This window comes from Portunus trituberculatus, chromosome 49 (assembly GCF_017591435.1).
Source record: "Portunus trituberculatus isolate SZX2019 chromosome 49, ASM1759143v1, whole genome shotgun sequence".
NCBI classification, from domain to species: domain Eukaryota; kingdom Metazoa; phylum Arthropoda; class Malacostraca; order Decapoda; family Portunidae; genus Portunus; species Portunus trituberculatus.
Genome location: NC_059303.1, coordinates 1,602,334 through 1,620,769, shown reverse-complemented (window position 1 = coordinate 1,620,769; position 18,436 = coordinate 1,602,334). Strand labels below are relative to the sequence as shown.

Sequence of the window (18,436 nt, the reverse complement as noted above, 5' to 3'; positions counted from 1 at the left end):
ACACTTTTCATCTGGTCACCACCACAGAAGGATACACTGAAGTTTCCTAGTCTTACTATGTGTTGTACAGCCAGACCAAGGAAAAGTCTCTCCATCCAATGATGTTCAATAAATAAGTCAAGCTTGGGCCAATAAGTGAAATAAAATGCTTTCTCATCTTATGTTTCTTCTCACCACTCACCATGTTAGATTGGGTATCTTGAAAGGACATAACAGTAAATAGTATGTAAATTACCAGTCTCATTTTCACTTTTATAAGCAACACTTTTACTGTACTTAGTTGACTTATGACATAATCACCAGCAGAAATCTTTGTATCTCTTGTGACCCCCCTTTTCTTCTTTTTGCAAAATCATGCAATAAATTAAAAAGGAAACCGTTACATATTCCATTTTTCTTGAAGTAATGAAAGATATGGCAATGTAGCATGCATTATCAGCTTCAACCTGTGGGCCAGTACAATTTTGTTTTACTATAGTGGTATAGCTTAGTAATGCCCTACAGTGGTTGGCGCACTACCTTCCAAAGGCATTTCATGGCGGATTTACATGCTACCCATACAATTCCTTATTTGTTGAGATTAGACATGTTTATCCTCAACCATTTGACAGCCAGGCACAATAATGATGAATTCATTGACAAGTTATGTTAGTTTTGTATGAAAATAGGTGGCAGTGACTAACACTGACATTTTTTTGTGCTATCGAAACAGTCAGCAGAACTCAACGTACCTCACTTATAGTGAAAAGCAGACTGCCTAGTTCTCTCTAGCGGGCACATAACAGTGAAAAATGTACTGGCGGGAAAATCTGAACTTTGCCTCGTCATTTCCATTCTCAGTTTATGTGTTATAGAACTTAACATGGGACATAGCACAAAGACCCACCTGACACACAAATCCTCCAGTACTCTATGTGAAGTTTCCAATTTAGATTATTAAGTAAGAAAGACCTAATTAGATATCTTGATATGGAAACTTGCTTTCTATGGTTCCTCTCTTACAAAATGACTGTGCTAGTCAAGGTTATTTATTTTAGTAAAATATTGTTCTATAAAACTTCCATAAAAAATCATTATGTATTTATTTTCACTTTGATGTATTAAGGGAGAGAATTAGAGGTTGGTGCACTGGTTTGGTAATTGGTAAAGGAATAATGAAGTGGTTAATGGAGGTTAAGCTATTGTTTTAGTGTTACTAGAAAAGCTTTGCAAGAATGAAAAGGTTGGTTAACTGACAGATCAATAAGAACAGAATAAGGACTGCAGCCCATGGGATACCAAGTGCAGTAAGGCTGTATGAGAGTAGAAAGAATGCAGTGTGCAGTTGTGGTCAGAAGTTGCAAAGTTTTCTGCACTCACTTTTAATTTGTTTTAAATTTCTATGACTATACATCCTTTGATGTCCCGACAATTACTTTTTACAAAGCTGATAAATGGTGTATTCCAAGCATATCTCAGACTTAACAGTGAGGGAGAAAATGAGCACAACAGGAGTGAATGGTAATGTTGCTCAACAAGTGATTATGACTATCACTAAAGATCAGCTTCTCACCTCACCACTGTGTCTTGATCCTTCAAACCCTGCAGCAGATACTCAATCACCTCCTCCACATCCTCTCCCACCTCTTCATCATCCTCCTCAGTATTTTTGTCTGCTGCATCTCCTTGCATGTGTTCTGACTTATTGCCCTGCACATTGATAGCCAGACTCCTGCTGCCACGCTGGTAACGCCAGGATACAATTCTTGGCTTCAAGAAAGTCAGTCCTGATGAAAATGAAATAAATATTACATAAATTCTTCACTTCTGTAATGTAGCTTATTACCTTTATTATAAAAAAGCATACATTGGATTTATAGAAGGCTGTCTAAACAATTAAAAGTTTTAAGCTACAGTGAATTAGAAATTGTTCTTTTCTGTGTTACAAATGTATTAAAAATAGAACTTATGCTTCTTCTGTATAATAATTTACAACTCTGAGCAACTATTTTATTTATTTTTATTTTTACTCAATTTGTACTTCCAGTACAAATATCTCTTTCAGTTGTCTAAGAATTCTATTACATATGAATAATTAACACAAAAAAAAATGCTCATATCCCATAATGAACTTTAACCTCATTTTATTGCAGACAGTCATTCCTTGAGATATTTATCATAATCTTAACCATATAATGAAATCTTCAGAAATATCTCATAACCTAATACATATGATAAGTGAGAAAAATAAGGAATAAGAGTATGCAAGTAATCAAATATTTGTTACAAGGAACAAAGATAGTATGAATGAAAGAACATCACAAAGCTCATAGTAGTGCTGCTAGCAAGCACGTACCAGTAAGAATGCAAAAGTTCTTGAAAAATTACTATACACTCAACCCCCAGCTATAGCGAGTTTCGCTAATGCGGTTCAAAGCTATCGCGGGAACATAAAAAAACACCCTTACATTGCTAACGCGGATCCTAGTGGAGGTATCGCGACCCATGAATTACTCTTTATCCCGGATGTTGACGTGAAGGCTACATCATATCATCTGACTTGCTGATTGACTGAATTTGAGTGACGCATTAGGCTGTGATTGGCCAGCACACTCCCGCTTTCCCGCTCCTCTGTTCCCCCGACACAGTAATCTGCGTGGCGCGTGTCATGGTGAACCTCAAGGTCACGTGTGTATTATATCCGGGCAATGGCCTCTACTCCCCCTCCTGGCCACCCAGGGAGATCCCTACTACCCAACCCGACCCAGCGAAAGGCTACAGCGGCGCCTGGGAAAGAAATTAAGAAGAGGAAGAACCTTACATATGCAGTGAAATATGAGATAGTGAAATTGATTGAAAGTGGACAAAGTAAAAGTTCAGTGGGCGTTAAGTTTGGTATCAACTAGTCTACAGTGAGAGATATTTACCTCAAGAAGGACCACATTAAGGCACATATGAACCTTGTAAGTGATACTGCTGGACATAATGCTGTGTGAAGTTCAAATCATGTCCTTCTCAAGACTGAGCAGCTCCTCAGCAAATACTTTGACCGCATGGCAAAACGAAATTTGGCTGTGGACATGAAGGAGGCCATGGATACAGCAAAGGAAATTTATAAAGGAATGCAACAAAGTGGGGCATTAAACAACCGCCAGTATTTTTTTGCATCTAAAGGATGGTTTGACAGATTCTTAGCTTGACACGAGATAAAAAAAAAACATCAAGATTTCTGGAGAAGCTGCAAGAGCAGACTTGGATTCAGCCAGGCAATACCCAAAACAACTGCGTCATGTAATTGAGGACGGACAATACACTCCTGATCAAATTTTCAACATGGATGAGACCAACTTTTATTGGAAAAGTATGCCACGTCGCACATTTATTTCTTCAAGATCTGCCCATGTAAGCGGAAGAAAGGCAATTAAGGAACGCTTCACCTTACTACTGGCTATGAATGCTTCAGGAAGTTGCAGACTCAAGCCCACAGTTGTTCATTGTGCCAAACGTCCTAGGGCTTACAGGGGTCAAGATATGAACAAGTTAAATGTGCACTGGCTTAGTTCTGCAAAGGGATATGTGTCAGCCAAGCTTGGTCTTGACTGACTTAAGGATTGTTTCATTCCTGAGGTCGAGGACTACTGCAAGAGAAATAACATCCGCTTCAACATTCTCCTCATTTTGGATAATGCACCTGGCCACTCAACACTCCTTGCAGATGTGCATCCCAATGTTCAGGTGGAGTTTTTGCCTCCTAACACCACATCACTAATGCAACCACTTGATCAGGAAGTAATTTCAGTGGTCAAAGCTGCCTTTTTTCACCGGCAGTTTCTAAAGATGCGGGCAGCCACCAAAGATGCCACTGTTCTCCAGAAACTGGTTGAAAGTGAAGGTGAAAATAAGGAGTAAGAGCTAGTGGGAGATAATGAATCAGTGTGTTGTGTGCTACAATATTGGAAAAGTTTTAGTGTCAAGGCTGCTGTTGACTTAATAGTGTTGTGCTGGAATGACGTTACTCCTGCTACAATCAACCATGCATGGCATAATCTGCTCGAGGGCATGCCTGAGGACAGGAAAGTAAAGGTAGCAGGCGAGCCACAAAAAGTGGCAGCAGAGGTGGAGGCAGATGCATTGGAGGCTCGTCATATTCCTGGCTCTGGTTTTGCTAAAACTACCGACGACGACATACTAGAAATGTTACGACCCAATGCACCCAGTGCACAAGAAATGTTGAATGAGGATACCTTGTGTGATGAAGCCAGTCCTGAGGAGAATGAGGAGACAGCTGGTGTTGAAAAGAAAGGACTGCCAATCAGTGAAATAAAGAAACTGCTTGAATATGGACTTCAATTGCGTCACATCTTGGAGCAAGACACTCTTATCAATAATGAGGGCAAGATTGCAGCCATAATCCAGGCTCTGTTCCCTTATGAGGAGATGTACTGCACTCATTTAAACAATTTCAGGCAGCGTAAAATCTCAGATTATCTGCAACGAAAACAACCTGCCCAGCCTGCTGACAATCCTCAACCTTCCTTTTCAAGCTCTCTCTTTGATGAAGACAGTGATGAGGAATTTCATGGCTTCATGAATGATCTGACTCATCGGAGGGGTGGTGGAAACCAGTAGCCACCACCAATGCCTCGGAGCCCCCTCCCCCCTCCCACCTACAAATCAACACACGAAGGTAAACTTGTTTATTTTGTTTTGTTTTGTTGTTTGTTTTTGTGCATTTCATGTCTGTATTTACTTCAGTGTATTGAAATGTGAACAGTACCAATAAATCATGGTAAGATGAGAGGAAAACAAGGTGCTAATTCGTTGAATTATGTTGCTACTCTGGCCTGCCAGAACCAATTTTATTTTTTTCCTATTATTTCTTAACAATGGTTATTGCGTTTTTAGCTATCGCGGCGATATTAAGGGACCAATTACTCACGATAACTGGGGGTTGAGTGTACAAGTTGAGCTTGGGGCAATAGGTGAAATAAAATGCATCACATTTCAGTCACAGCATATTTACATCCAGGAATTTTTTATTTTGAAGTGAAATAAGCTATCTTAGTAATATAAAAAGGAACCACTTATTGCACATGGCAATGAAATACTTCCTTGGTCTATTTGTCATCAAAGTTTATCCTAAATAATGTCAACTTTGATACAAAAATGGCATTATTCAAGGCAGAATGATCACAAACTCAAACAATAAATTTCAAATTTTTTGCTGATAAAAGAATCATCAGTCTTAGGTCAACCTTCCCCCAGTCTCAGGTCAACCTTCCTGCAGTCTCAGGTCAACCTTCCTGCAGTCTCAGGTCAACCTTCCTCCAGTCTCAGGTCAACCTTTCTCCAGTCTCAGATCAACCTTCCTCAGTCCCAGGTCAACCTTCCTAGTGGTCAGACGTGTCTCTGATAGTGGCGACAAGTCTCCCATTAGTGATGTGTGATCTGTTGGCTTCTTTACATAGTGATGGCTTTCCCTGCTTTCCCTATGGTTTCAGCTGATTGTGTTAGTTCTCCTATCCTCAAGGCCTTCATTATGAAGGTCTCAGAAGTGGAGGCTGAGTTCCATCAAAGGATCTCGGAGGTGAGGGAGGAGTTTCGAGGCCAAATCTCTGACCTGCAGGCTGAGTTCTGTCGAGTGAACTCAGCTACTAAGGGAGTGGCGGTTCCTTCAGTCTCCTTATCAAGTAATGACAAGAAGGGCCAGGAGGAGTGGCGAGTAGTGTCCTCTGGTGCAAAGAGGAGAAAGGTTCTCAGAGCGCCTCAGCGAGTGGAAATGGAAAATTCCTTCGCTGTGTTGGAGGGAGTGGAGGAGAAAGAGAAGGTGGAAGGCAATGAGGTGAGGAGGTTAGAGGGGTCCTTACCCACAGGTAAGATACTGTCCACAAGTAAGATACTGTCCGCAGGTAAGATACTAGTGATTGGTGACAGCCAGGTGAGACATTTGGACACGGCATTTTGCGATAAGGACCGGAGGAGGAGGACGAGAGTGTGCTTACCAGGTGCTGGTATTGGCCGGGTAAATGCTCAGCTAGACACATGTTTGGTGTACGGGACCAAACCCATTGTTTTCCTCAGCGCGGGGAGAAATGACATTTGCAAGGTAAGGAGTGAGGAGCTGTTTAGGAGATTTAAGGAGGCTTTGGCTAAAATTAGGAATAAGGATGCAACCCCTGTGGTATGCGGTGTGTTGCCGAGGAGGAGACTGGGAGGTGAATAGTTGTCCATGGCTATTGCAATAAATAGCAGACTTGCAGATCACTGCAGGAGCAATGGATGGCCGCCGTGGTACAATGGAACCATGCGCGCTTTGGGGTACAAGGGGTCTCCAAGCGCACGGGTTCAAATCCTGTCCACGGTCCAAGTGTAGGTTGGGCTTCCTCGCTCGAGGCAACAGTTTCCTGGCGGATGGGCTTTGATATAGGAGGTACCCTAAACAGTATCCCCTTTAGCCCATAAATTCCCATGAAAAGCCCAAATGGTATAAATAAAAAAATAAATAAATAAATAAAAAAAAGGACCTCTTTTACGGCAAAGACACCTTGTATGCCACGGATGGAGTGCATTTATCATGCTAGGGTGTTCGGGTCTTGGCTGAAACACTTGAAGGTGAGTTCAATGCACTCAAGCGCTTTTTTCGGTAGACAGGAGAGGGAAGGGGTATCGGTGATCCATAGGCAGGAAGGAATAGTCAAATCTAGAAAAGTAACCAGCTTAGTAAATATGAAGAATAGTTTAAAAGTGTATTACACAAACTGTAGGAGTATTCTGAATAAGATAGATTTGCTGAGAGGAGCAGCTTGTGTTGAAAATTTTGATATACAGTAATTACCCGCCTATCCGGATCGCCGTTATCCGGAATTCCCTACTATCCAGAACTGCCCCAAAGCGTATTCAAACCTACCGCGTGAGCGATCCCTCGATCCCATTAGGCGGAAGCACTTACTCCCATGCCCTCCTGCGTCACACTAGCCTACAACTTACCTCTCCCCTAAAACTCGAGTAATTGCAGCGCTCTTCGGCAAGTTTGTAGCATTCTTCATCATTCCAGCATGGCAAGAGCGAACATACGTCCCACCACCACTTAAAGCAGCGTCACACTAGCACTTTTTCCATCGTCTTTGACGATTTCCGTCGTTTTTAACTGTTCTCTCAACTCTTTCCATCATCTTGAGTCAAACGAAATGCACTATTTTCCTCTAGCATCAATTACAAGTCAAATTAAGATTTATGGCTTCAATTCAACACTTTTATAATAAAATTAATTTTCTCATTAATTGAAATGATGCTATAATCTCAAATTAATAGAATCTGAATAAGTAGATGTAAATATATTTGTGTGTGTGTGTGTGTGTGTGTGTGTGTGTGTATTTACCTAGTTGTATTTACCTAGTTGTAATTTTACAGGGCCTGGGCTTTATGCTCGTGTGGCCCCGTCTACATATCTACACTTATCCAATTTTCTTTAAAACTATGCACACTCGTTGCTGACACCACTTCCTCACTCAAACTGTTCCACGTCTCAACACATCTTTGTGGGAAACTATATTTTTTAACATCTATCAGACATCTTCCCTTTGTCAGCTTTTTACTATGCGATCTTGTGCTTCAAATGTCATATTCTTCTCTCAGGATCAGTTTCTCATTATCCACTTGGTCCATTCCATTGATCAATTTATAAACTTGTATCAGATCCCCTCTTTCCCTTCTCTGTTCCAGGGTTGGTAGATCCATAGCCTTTAGTCTCTCCTCATATGTCATCCCTTCAAATTCTGGAACCATTCTTGTAGCCATTTTTTGTAGTCACTCCAACTTCCTTATGTGTGTGTGTGTGTATATATACAGTGCCGGTCATTGCATTATGCGGCGCCGACTCTGTTGATAAACAGTATGAATAATATTGAAAAAATCAAGTCAAATCGGTACTTATTATCGCTTAATAGTCGATGGGCTTTCCCTTCCTCCTAATGCACTCCTTTAAGCGTGAAGCCAGTGAATTAGCAAGATTTTCAAGGATGGTGTAGTCAAAATTGAGCCATTCCTCCTTAATAGCGGTTTCTAGCTTGGTGAGGGTACTGGTGTCTTTCCCCTGCAGACGGCGCTTAATGATAGACCAGAGGTTTCCTATGGGGCTCAAGTCGGGTGAGTTGCTTGGCCAGTCACTTATGAAGTTCACTTCAGAATCACTGAGCCACTGTGTCACTGATTTAGCAGTGTGACATGGCGTGCCATCCTGCTGAAACACCTCAGCACTGCACTTTTCAAAACAGCTGGGCAAATAATCAGAAAGTAACTCCAGATAGCTATTTTGATTCATCATTTCATTATGGGGAAGCACCACCAACTCACCAACGTTAAAGAATGTGAAGCATCCCCACACCATTAAAGATTGAGGATGCTTTACTGTGCAGTTAGAAATTTTAGGGTCAAGCCGATCACTTCCCGGACGCCGATAAACATTGCCTCGAGCATTGTCAGTCACTCTGAAAATGGATTCGTCACTCCAAAGCACGTGTCGCCACCTTGCCGCATCCCACTCACTATATTTTTTAGCAAAAGCGACCCTACGCGCCTGTTGTGTAGGGGTGAGGAGCGGTTTCTTGACTGGGCGGTGGCTGCAGAAGTCAAGGTCATCATGCAGGCGGCGACGCATTGTCCTAACTGACACATTATTCAACAGATGAGGGTTTTGTTCCTTTAACATGCGTGCAGTCGTACGTGGATTTGTAATAACTTCATGCTTGAGGATGGCCAAAGAACGATGTGAGGTTTTACGGGCTTTCCCGGGACGTCCTTTGTGGTGCGGTGTGACAAGCTGCCCAGCATCCCGAAACTGCTTGGTCCACGCTTGCACTGTTCTTTCACTCACACCTACAATTTTAGCAATATCCTTTGTTGGAGTCTTTACCTTGTACAGATTGATGATTGATGCAATATCATCTTTGGACAAATCCTTTCTCCTTCCCATAATGAGACCAAATCTTAAAACAGGGAAGTAAAATGAAGAAAGAGCGTGGCCAGAGTGAGAAGCAAAGTAGCGCGTAATCACTGCTTAATTATGTCACTGATCAAGTGACCCTTGACAGACGCCCAGCACATCACCCGCCTGTCACATTTCACCTGCCAGATGTACGATACACGACCCAGATATAACGAGTCATAAATTATAGGGACTGAAATTAATACGCAGCGCGCTGCTCTGCGATGTTTTGCCGCATAATGCAATGACCGGCACTGTATATATATATATATATATATATATATATATATATATATATATATATATATATATATATATATATATATAGATATAGATAGATAGATAGATAGATAGATAGATAGATAGATAGGTAGATAGATATATGTTTTGGCCTAGCAGTGAAAAGTGGTTCAGATGTTTGTTTACATTTTTCTGGGACTGAGATGCTCCAAGGCAGAACTTCCAAGTAGCAACTGGCCTATATGAGCTCCTCTGTTGTTTATGAGTGGACAAAGCCGTTTGAAGAGTTTTTCATAGAGAGCAATAAAGGTCAAAAATAGCAACGAAAAAATAACAATGACTTGCTAGGGGTGAAGGGGCCGCCATGTTTGTTTACAGTTGACAAACGCAACGAAGGCGGTATCGAGCTTGTGTGTGACAACAAGCGGCGACAAAAGTTGACAGTCTTAAGAAAGTTGACAGAAAAGTACTAGTGTGACACTGCCTTTACTGTTGTGTGCACATCCCACCACCCCTTGTACTGCCAATGTACCATTTTTTTGTTCCAGATTATACATTTAATGTGCTTCTATTTATTGTTTTCTTACCCATTTGGGTTATGTACATGTTTTTTTTCTTAATTTTATAAGGGTTGGAAGAGGAAATTCCGCGTATCCGCCAGGCCCTTGGCTACTATAATCCAGATACGCGGGTAATTACTGTAATTGCATTAACAGAAACCTGGTTAGATATGTCAGGGAGGGTATTTGATCAGGAGATGAAAATTGATGGTTATACACTTTTTCATAAGAACAGGGAAAACAGAAGAGAGGTAGGAGTGGCCTTGTATGTCAAGGACACACTGCAATGTTGCATAAACAGCAGAATTAAGACAGATAGCAAAACAGAGTCTCTATGGGTAGATATTAAGGAAGGGTCTCAGTCAGTAGTATTGGATTTATTGTACAGGCCACCAAATGCTTCAGACCAAATAATCTCTTCCCTATGGGAGGAAATATATAGAGCAGCCAGGTACAGTAAGGTATGTGTGTGGTAGGGGATTTTATTTTATTTTATTTATTTTTCTTTTTTTTTTACGTAGGGAAGAGGGCCAGCCAAGGGCAAAAAAAAAGAAAGTTAGAAAAAGGCCCACTTGAGCGCTGGCTCTCCAAAGACTTCAAAAAGTGCCAAAACCGTCAGCCAGAATTAGGGGAGCAAATGCCTCAATACCTCCCTCTTAACCCGTACAGCGTCAGCAGATCTGAGACTTTGTGATTTCGCCAGTGCTGGCCACATCATGGATTTTTTTTTTTTTTATTTTGCTAAACCAGTCTTAAATGATGTGAAACAAATGAAAATGACAGTCATTCCTCCCAGAACTGACTGGAAGTGGTATTAATTGGTGCGAAATATTTTGCGCTAAGGTTAGCGACTTAGCAAGGCCTTATGTGACTAGTTTATTCGCTTCCTCGTTTCTCACCAGTCGATCCACGAGTTGGACACATGCATAATATCGTTCTTGAGTTGAAAGAAAAAAACATGTCATGTTTTGCTGTTTGGGAGTGCTTGTGGATAAAAATAGACAAGAGATATCGCGAGTGTTGCCTTTCACGATGCAAATATTTTCCAAGTAATATATACTTGTTTTTCCTTATAACAAAACGATTGGAAAATTCTTATTTATGTTATACAAAGTTTTCACTACCACAATATAACAGTTACCAAAAACAACTGAAATGGTAGGAGTAAGTAATGGAAATTACGCTTTGTTCATATTAGCGGAGTTGAGGCGTCAGTTTCCAGCTACACCTAGCTGAAGGCAGCAGAAACTGCTAAAGTTCAGAATTGTAATAAATAAATACAGGAAGCATTCATGTTAGCAGGGACGAGAGGCAGCATGAGCAATGTCTACAGTGCATGATGGCAGTATAATGGTAGGTTTTGAGGACGCAATACCTCCGTAAACACGAGAAAGCTCGCCGACATATCTCATATGTCTCTGACGCCCAGTTCGCTCAGAGTAGCCGACGTATCTCGTACGTCTCTGACGCTGTACGGATTAAAAGAAGACAAGTTGTAGGAATTCGGAAATACAGATGCAGGGAGGGAGTTCCAGAGTTTACCAGTGAAAGGGATGAATGATTGAGCGTACTGGTTAACTCTTGCATTAGAGAGTTGGACAGAATAGGGATGAGAGGAAGAAGAAAGCCTTGTGCAGCATGGCCGCAAGAAAAGGGGAGGCATGCAGTTAGCAAGATCAGTAGAACAGTTACCACGAAAATAGCGATAAAATATAGAAAGGGATGCAACATTTCGGCGGTGAGAAAGAGACTGAAGAGTTAGTCAGAGGAGGGGGAGTTGATGAGACGAAGAGCTTTGATTCCACCCTATCAAGCAAAGCTGTGTGACTGGAACCCCCAAACATGCAAAGAGTACTCCATACAGGGACGGATAAGGCCCTTATACAAAGTAAGCAGTCGGAGGGGTGAGAAAAACTGTCGGAGACGCCTCAGAACACCTAATTTCATAGAAACTGTTTTAGCAAAAGATGAGATGTGAAGTTTCCAGTTAAGATTATGAGCAAAGGACAGACCGAGGATATTCATTGTGGAAGAGGAGACAGTTGAGTGTCATTGAAGAAGAGGGATAGTTGTCTGGAAGGTTGTGTCGAGTTGATAGATGGAGGAATTGAGTTTTTGAGGCATTGAAAACTACTAGATTTTCTCTGCCCCAATCGGATATCTTAGAAAGATCGGAAGTCAGGCGTTCCGTGGCGTCCCGCGTGATCTGTTAATTTCCTGAAGGGTTGGACGTCTCTGAAAGAACATGGAAAGATGTAGGGTGGTATCATCAGCGTAGGAGTGGATAGGGCAAGAAGTTTGGTTAAGAAGGTCATTAATGAATAATAGAAAGAGAGTGGGTGACAGGACAGAACCCTGAGGAACACCACTATTAATAGGTTTAGGAGAAGAACAGTAGCCGTCTACCACAGCAGCAATAGAGCGGTCGGAAAGGAAACATGAGATAAAGTTGCAGAGAGAAGGATAGAAGCCGTAAGAGGGCAGTTTTGAAATCAAAGCTTTATGCCAGACTCTATCAAAAGCTTTTGATATGTCTAACGCAACAGCAAAAGTTTCACCGAAATCTCTAAAAGAGGATGACCAAGACTCAGTAAGGAAAGCCAGAAGATCACCAGTAGAGCAACCTTGACGGAAGCCATACTGGCGATCAGACAGAAGATTGTGAAGTGACAGATGTTTGAGAATCTTCCTATTCAGGATAGATTCAAAAACTTTAGACAAGCAAGAGATTAAAGCTATAGGATGGTAGTTAGAGGGGTTAGAACAGTCACCCTTTTTTGGAACAGGCTGAATGTAGACGAACTTCCAGCAGGAAGGAAAGGTAGAAGTCGATAGACAAAGTTGGAAGAGTTTGGCCAGGCAAGGTGCAAGCACAGAAGCACAGTTTTTGAGAACAATAGGAGGGACCCCATCAGGTCCATAAGCCTTCTGAGGGTTTTGGCCAGCAAGGGCATGGAAAACATCATTACAAAGAATTTTGATTGTAGACATGAAATAGTCAGAGGGAGGAGGAGAGGAGGACAAGCCCAGAATCGTCCAAGGTGGAGTTGTGAGCAAAGGTTTGAGAAAAGAGTTCAGCTTTAGAGACAGAAGAGATGGCAGTGGTGCCATCAGGATGAAATAAAGGAGGAAAGATGAAGAAGTGAAGTTATTTGAGATGTTTTGGCTAGATGCCAGAAGTCACGAGGAGAGTTTGAGTTTGAAAGATTTTGACATTTCCTATTTATGAAAGAGTGTTTGGCAAGTTGAAGAACAGACTTGGCATGATTCCGGCAGAGATATAAAGTGCATGAGATTCAGGAGATGGAAGGCTCAAGTACCTTTTGTGGGCAACCTCTCTATCATGTATAGCACGAGAACAGGCTGAGTTAAACCAAGGTTTAGAAGGTTTAGGTTGAGAAAAAGAATGAGGAATGTACGCCTCCATGCCAGATACTAACACCTCTGTTATGCGTTCAGCACAAAGAGATGGGTCTCTGACACGGAAGCAATAATCATTCCAGGGAAAATCAGCATAATACCTCCTCAGGTCCCCCCAACTGGCAGAGGCAAAACGCCAGAGGCACCTTCACTTTGGGGGATCCTGCGGAGGGATTGGAAAAATAGGACAAGATACAGAAATGAGATTGTGATCGGAGGAGCCCAATGGAGATGAAAGGGTGACAGCATAAGCAGAAGGGTTAGAGGTGAGGAAGAGATCAAGAATGTTGGGCATGTCTCCAAGACGGTCAGGAATACGAGTAGGGTGTTGCACCAGTTGCTCTAGGTTATGGAGGATAGCAAAGTTGAAGACTAGTTCACCAGGGTGGTCAGTGAAGGGAGAGGAAAGCCAAAGTTGGTGGTGAACATTGAAATCTCCAAGAATGGAAATCTCAGCGAAAGGGTAGAGGGACAGAATGTGCTCCACTTTAGAAGTTAAGTAGTCGAAGAAATTACTATAGTCAGAAGAGTTAGGGGAGAGATAAAAAGCACAGATGAATTTTGTTTGAGAGTGACTGTTAAGTCGTAGCCAGATGGTGGAAAATTAGGAAGACTCAAGAGCGTGGGCACGAGAGAAAGTTAAGTCGTTGCGTACATAGACGCAACATCCAGCTTTGGAATGAAAATGAGAATAGAGAAAGTAGGACGGAACAGAGAAGGGATTACTGTCAGTTGCCTCAGACAGCTGTGTTTCGGTGAGGAAAAGAAGATGAGGTTTAGCAGAGGAGAGGTGGTGTTCCACAGATTGAAAATTAGATCTAAGACTGCGAATGTTGCAAAAGTTAATGTAGAAAAAGTTGAGGGAGGTGTCAAGGCATTTGTGGTCTTCAACAGGAGAGGTGTCCGACCTGGGGACATTTTTGGTCCCCTCCACAGAGGGGGACTCCGAGGCGTTGTTTATTTTGGGTCCCATATTTCTTTAAAATTTTGATTTGGAGTGAAGGGTGTATGTGTGGTAAGTGCATGTAGTTTTGTGTGAAGAAGGAGAGCTGTCTTTAGAGGGTAGGCTGTGACTACTGTTACGGCCCACCCGTAACATACTCCACTACCATCACCTCCTCCGCTTGTTACCTCGTTCGCCACCTCTCCGCCTCCCCTTCCACGCCACCGTCTCATGAACCCTCCACGTCACCGTCTCATGAAGCCCCGCTACTGTCCCGAAGTTGGATTCACACGGCCCCATTCGACTCAACTGGAAGTGTTAAGCCAGCTCTTGGCTTTCTGGAAAGCAAGTTGAGGTCCAAGCCTCAACCAGTGAACACAACGCCTCTTGGGTCTACCGTGGGATCAACCATCACCCAGCACTTCACCACTGCGACACCGCATAAGTATCACTTCCCCTCGTCCGTGTTTTCCACATTGCCTCCATATAGGATTAGGATTATTGTTAGGTATTAAGTTGGGATTTATTGTTGTATTTATTACTGTGTTATATGTATATGTGTATGTCATTTTCCTGTGTTTCATGTTATATATCTGTGTTTCATATTTCATGTTATATCTATGTGTGTCAGTTTCATTATGGGTTATTAAAATAGCTTTTTTAAAGTGCCCCCCCTTTGCATTTCCTCACCAGTTGAACCTGCAGTGTTTTTTTTTATTGTTATTGTTCACCGGCTCCCCGATGCCAATCTTACCAGTTTAACCGGTGAACGTAACACTACCCCCTTGAGTTGCGAGACACAAAGGGAAACGTTCAACGAGATCACAACTAGCTTTAATGGAAGGTTCACAGCACCTCCTGAACTAGTGCTATTAGATCTCACTGGGAGTAAGTTATTGTTTCGGTAGGTGTCTACTACCTCCTCCTCCTTAACTAAAGGAATGTTGATTGGAGCTTAATGGTGGGTAACAGGGAAGCAGATGAGTTCCTAAAGATCATCCAGGATAATTTTTTAAAGCAAGTTATTTTAGAACCCACACGGGGAAATAATATTTTAGATTTAATTCTGACAAACAAGGAGGAGGAAGTTACGCAGGTGGAGGTTGGTGGCCAACTAGGTAACAGCGATCACAAAGAAATAAGGTTTACATAGAAATGGCATGAAACTTTTAGAAAAACAAACAATAGAATAGTACCTGACTTCAGGAAGGCTAATTTCGAGGGTTTAAGATAGTATTTACAACGAGTCGCTTGGCAGGGAAGACATAGTCAGGTAGAAGGGAGGGAGGAGCAGAGAAGGGGGGGAAGGTGCAAAGTCGGAGTGGGACAGAGAGAGAGTGAGACGGAGGTGGAAGCTGGATTAGAACATGGGAGGAATCCCGGTCAACTGAGGGTTGGAGAGATCTATACAGACTTCCTAAATAAAATGCGTAACAGTCAGATAGCCAACATTCCATATAAAACATTAAAATCACGAAGCAATGACCCTAAGTGGATGACAGCCAGATTAAAACAATGCATAAGGCAAAAAAAGAACATATATAAGAGGATAAAGGCAGGAGATGAGGCTTTAAGGCCACTACACCATGAATTAGCAAGAACAGTTAAAGAGGTTAACGAGGAAAGATAAAAACGAATATGAGTTGAGGGTAGCCAGCCAAGCAAAGACGGACCCCAAGGGATTTTTTCAGCTATACAAGACGAAAAGTAGAGAAGAAATAGGTCCATAAGGACAACAAATGGGGAAATGGCTAGTTCTGTGGAAGAGATTAGTAGAATTATGAACAAGTATTTTTTGACTATCTTCACCCAGGAAAACACAAGAAATCCCAGATAGCAAACAGATATTTAAGACAGAGGATAGTGGAAAGCTGACAGATATTCATATAACTAAGGCAATGGTAGAACAGGAGATAGATAAACTAAAGAAATTCAAGTCACCAGGACCTGATGAAGTATATCCAAGGGTTCTAAAGGAATGCAAGGAAGTCATCAGCGAGCCTCTAGCGGTACTTTTTAGGTTCCCATATTCAAGAAGGGAGATAAACCCCTAACATCTAATTACAGGCCTATCAGCTTAACTTCAGTTGTGGGTAAATTAATGGAATCAATAATAGCGAAAAACATTAGGGAACACCTAGACAAACACAGCTTGATAAATCAAACACAACATAGATTTACAAAAAAGTCATGTCTTACAAACTTGTTGAGCTTTTATAGTAGGGTTTATGAGGCAGCAGATAAAGGTGATAATTATGACATTCTATACTTAGATTTCAGTAAAGCCTTTGACAAGATACCTCACCAGAGGCTCTTAAAAAAGGATAAAGCACATGGTATAGAATAGAATATTAGGCTGGATTAAAGTGTGGTTAGACAACAGGCGACAAAGGGTAGTAATTAATGGATCAAGTTCCGAGTGGAGAGAAGTAAAGTAATACGCCGCTTAACGAACAGGATAGGGAGTGTCAAAGCTGTTCGTAGAGCGAAAGTTCGTTAAGCGGACGTAATTTTCCCATATGAAAAAATGGAAATAGGGGGGATGCGTTCTAGGATAGTCCCCAACATACCACATGGGTTAAAAAAGAATTATATATACGTTTGGCAGCATATTAGGCCACCAGTTTACCACTACTTTTATGATGTCATATGAGTCATTGGAAGTTAGAGGAGCTACATACAAATTCTCTCACATTCTCGCATTTAAGTTCACAAAACAACATTTCTATTAGCTTTTTGGAGTTGAATCCAAGATTTTTTAACATCAGAGCAACCTCTTGCAGCGAAATGGCATCCATGAATGCTTGGAGGGACGGTGACAATGTTGCTTTCAGGTTGCTCTGAGGTTGCTGGGAACACCACCTCTGGAGATGGTGTTACTGTCTTATATATGCATTTATAATCACAAAACAACATTTCTATTAGCTTTTTACAAACCTTGCCCCAAGGAAGGATTGTTTTGTAATGCATAAAGTGAAATCTTACATGGAATACTAAAAAATAAAGCAGAGATGAGATGAGCCACAGAAGAAGCGAGAAACTTGCGGCAACTCGGCCGCCGCGTCTTCTACTTGTGACCCTTTTAGCCTGCGGGTTGTCTTTCCCCATGATACTTGTTTCCACTCCTCTATTGCCTGCTATAATGGATATCATATCTTATTAATCATATACGCTCATGCCACGAGGATAACCTCGACTCCGTGGCACTGAGTGACAGTGAATTATTAATGAAATACCACAGTATTTCATTAGTAATTCACTATCACTCAGTGCCACGAAGTCAAGGTTATCCTCGTGGCATGAGCGTACATGAATACTAAGATATGATATCCATTATAGCAGATAAGAGAGGAGTGAAAACATATACATCATGATGAAAGTAATACACAAGCAAAAGGGTCACAAGAAGAAGAAGTGGCCGAGTAACCGCGAGTCTCCCGCTCCGTCTGTGGCTCATCTCATCTCTGCTTTATTTTTTGGTATTCCATGTAAGATTTCACTTTATGCATTACAAAACAATCCTTTCTTGGGGCAAGGTTTGTAAAAAAGCTAATAGAAATGTTGTTTTGTGAACATAAATGCATATATAAGACAGTAACACCACCTCCAGAGGTGGTGTTCCCAGCAACCTCAGAGCAACCTGAAAGCAACCTTGTCACCGTCCCTCCAAGCATCCATGGATGCCATTTCGCTGCAAGAGATTGCCCTGACGTTGTTAAAGAATCTTGGATCCAGCTCCAGGAGCGCTAGAGACAGAGGCGGAGAGCCAGCCAATCACAGTGAAACTACCGCGTTCGGTCGCTCACTCAGCAAATTCAAACCCAGAAAATTCGCTAAAACGGATGTGGTTGTACGTTATGCGGATTTTTGGTCTAACTTTATATAGTACGTTAAACAAGAAATTCATTAAACGAACGTTCGTTAACCCTTTCCTTCCGGCACTTAAACTATTTTCCCGTTTGCTATGACGGCTAAAAATGGTAAAACTAGAAATTGTCAGAAAACTATTTGAATACTAATAATTATTTTCTCTTTGTTATTCTGAATACAATGATGTACTGTGTAGCTCGATGTGACCTCTGAAAGTTCAGTTTATGCCTTATCAAGGATTCCTCCTCCTCCCGCTGTGTGATCAGTCTTCCAGAAACAGCCCGGAGAGCGATGACACCGCGCGCGCGCGCACACACACACACACACGATGGAAGAAAACAATCAACCAGTAAGCCATATTGATAAAATTTTTAGAGAAACATATAATTTGCTAAGGAATATTGGAGTAGCATTTCACCACATGGACAAAAAAATTATGAA

The 18,436-nt window shown here is 41.7% G+C and overlaps 1 protein-coding gene across 1 annotated transcript in view; it reads right to left on the bottom strand.

The window, feature by feature from the left end:
• Positions 1-18,436, bottom strand: part of LOC123499074 (tubulin-specific chaperone D-like) — a 563,551-nt gene that overhangs the window by 374,222 nt on the left and 170,893 nt on the right. The window contains exon 7 of the mRNA XM_045246676.1: positions 1,553-1,766. Coding sequence (XP_045102611.1) covers positions 1,553-1,766 — 214 coding nt within the window. The remainder of the gene's footprint in view (positions 1-1,552; positions 1,767-18,436) is intronic.